We start from the raw sequence: 2,643 nt of genomic DNA, 5'->3' as shown, positions 1-2,643 counted from the left end.
ATGGGATTTGCGGTCCTTTTCACTCTCCTCTCCCTGGTGACATCATCAGTGTGTGCTGGAGTGGGCGGGGCCAGTCAAGGTAAAGGAAAGGCTTATAGATGGACACGATGAACGGCCCCACAAAGACACATTTTTACAGCAGAGGTTTGGTTGTGTGTGCTGTGTCCTGTAGCTGGCGCCGTGCTGTGTCCCCTGCAGTGTGTGTGTGAGACGAGGCCCTGGTACACCCCACAGTCTGTGTACCACCAGGCCAGGACGGTGGACTGTAACGAACTCCATCTGCAGAGAGTACCAGCCAACATTTCATCTGACACACAGGTAACCGTAACGCTCAGTAACTCTAGAAACACACCCAACTTATTGCTCTGGCATCTGCCAGCTCTCTTCGGTGCCATTAAGCGGTTCACACAGTGCGATCCTCCTCAGGGTGGCGGTCCTCCTCAGGGGAGTGGTCCTCCTCAGGGTGGCGGTCCTCCTCAGGGGAGCGGTCCTCCTCAGGGGAGCGTGCACTGATTTACCTCTATTATTTGATCTGAAGCGACTTTGTGATGAATTTGTTGTAAATGTGTGTTTCAGGTTCTGCTGCTGCAGAGTAACAACTTCTCCTCCATCACTACCGAACTGCAGAGCCTGACCAACCTCACCGAACTGGACCTGTCACAGAACCACTTCACACAGGTAACACACCTGTTTAGTCACATGACAACGTATGAAGCCGTATATTCATTATCATCCACTATCATCCAGAAACTGTTTCTCTCTCCGTCCAGGTGAGCTCTATAGGTCTTTCCTCTCTGGGCCGGTTGGTGACTCTGTACTTAGAGGAGAACCACATTGAGGAGTTGGAGGATTTCAGTCTGAGGAACCTGTCCAGCCTGGAGGAGCTCTACATCAACCACAACCACATCTCCTCCATTGGACCCAAAGCCTTTGCTGGACTCACCAACCTGCTGCGGTAACTTCTTCTTTATTTTAACACTGTTTAATGTGGGACCATTAGAACCTCCCAAAGGACCTTTAACTTTCTAAAACCCACCTGTCCACCAGTGCCAACCTTAGGGTTAGGGTTTAGGGGTTAGGATGTATCATTGAGGTTTAACCTTTTCAATGACCAAAACCACCTAAATATAGACTAGAACCACCTAAAGGACCTCAAGCGCCCCCTAAATTACCCCTATAATCTCCTGAATGACCCTCAAACGCTACAGGAGTCCCTGCTCCACCTCAGTAACCATAACCTCTTAGAAGACTTAATATGAGGTTCATATGGTCACTGGATCGTCCCTAAGGACCCCGAAAACCACATACGGAACCCATAGAACCATCTATAGGATCCCTAGAAGCTCCTCAGTGACAACTAGGTCCACCCCAATGACCATCAGAGCCACCCAAAGGACCCTTGACCTGCTAAAACCTCAAGGACTACCTGAAGGTCATTCAGAATCTCTTGAATGGTCACTAGAACCTCCTCAGTTACCCGTACAACCTCTTCTCTAAACCCATTTTCTGCCCTTTGTTCGGCCCTTTAGGCTCCACCTGAACTCCAACCGGCTGGTGGCCATCGACAGTCGCTGGTTCGAGTCCTTGCCGTCCCTGGAGATCCTGATGATCGGGGAGAACCCCATCCTTGGTCTGGAGGAGAAGAACTTCCTACCTCTGTCCCGCCTCCACAGCCTGGTGCTGGCTGGGATGGGACTGGCCTCGGTCCCCTCTGCCGCCTTCCTGGGCCTCGACTACCTGGAGAGTCTCTCCTTCTTCGACAACCGGCTCAGGTGAGTGTCTGGTTCAGTCCCCCTTTTAAACCGTCTCTCACTGTTCCACCGGGTTGATGGGACTGTTGTTCTCCCGGTAGGTCTGTTCCTCGGGACGCTCTGAGCATGCTCCCTAACCTGAAGTTCCTGGATCTGAACAGGAACCCGATCAGCCGAGTCCAGCAGGGAGATTTCCAGAACCTTCAGCACCTGGAGGAGCTGAGGTCAGTATAAAAAATGCATCTCCTGCATTTCTACAGATTTATAACAAATTTTCACTGTAGTGTGAATAACTCCCAAAATACCTGCGACCCAGATGAGCTGCTTTTGGTTTAAGTTGTTTATAATGAACCCACTCTGCTCAGCTAAAAGTTACCACGACAATACAGCTGCACCAAATGTCGTTTCATGGTATGCACTTGAAGTAGAAGTGGGCTCTTATCAAATCACACCAAATGCAAAGCTATTTTTCACCTCACGTACATATTGTCCCTTTAATTTGTGTCACTGCGGCGCTTTGAGCCCAGAGTAAACAGATGTTTCTGCTAGACAGACTGAGTTACTGTAACCGAGGGACTGAACAGTGTTAAAATAAAATACACACACTTGCATTAATAATAATAATAATAATAATAATAATAATACTGTGTGTTTTGGCTGCAGTCTGAACAACATGGACGAGTTGTTGATGGTGGAACGATCAGCTTTCCAGAATCTTCCAGAAATCGCCAAACTGGAGCTCTGCAACAACCCTCGACTGTCTTACATCCACCCCCAGGCCTTCAGGTGTCTGTCTGTCTGTCTGTCTGCCTGTCTGTCTGCCTGCCTGTCTGTCTGTCTGTCTGTCTGCCTGTCTGTCTGTCTGTCTGTCTGCCTGTCTGTCTGTCTGTCT

At 49.5% G+C, this 2,643-nt stretch overlaps 1 protein-coding gene across 1 annotated transcript in view; it reads left to right on the top strand.

Annotated features, from left to right (window-relative positions):
• The window catches only part of si:ch211-180f4.1 (leucine-rich repeat neuronal protein 1), a 5,667-nt gene continuing 3,024 nt past the window's right edge, over positions 1-2,643 (top strand). The window contains exons 1-7 of the mRNA XM_035656300.1: positions 1-79; positions 173-318; positions 577-678; positions 771-955; positions 1,530-1,772; positions 1,853-1,975; positions 2,415-2,537. Coding sequence (XP_035512193.1) covers positions 1-79; positions 173-318; positions 577-678; positions 771-955; positions 1,530-1,772; positions 1,853-1,975; positions 2,415-2,537 — 1,001 coding nt within the window. The remainder of the gene's footprint in view (positions 80-172; positions 319-576; positions 679-770; positions 956-1,529; positions 1,773-1,852; positions 1,976-2,414; positions 2,538-2,643) is intronic.

The sequence above is a fragment of the Morone saxatilis genome, unplaced genomic scaffold (genome assembly GCF_004916995.1).
Source record: "Morone saxatilis isolate NCDOM2014 unplaced genomic scaffold, NCSU_SB_2.0 Contig15, whole genome shotgun sequence".
NCBI lineage: Eukaryota > Metazoa > Chordata > Actinopteri > Moronidae > Morone > Morone saxatilis.
This window is presented reverse-complemented; position numbering and strand designations above follow the sequence as displayed.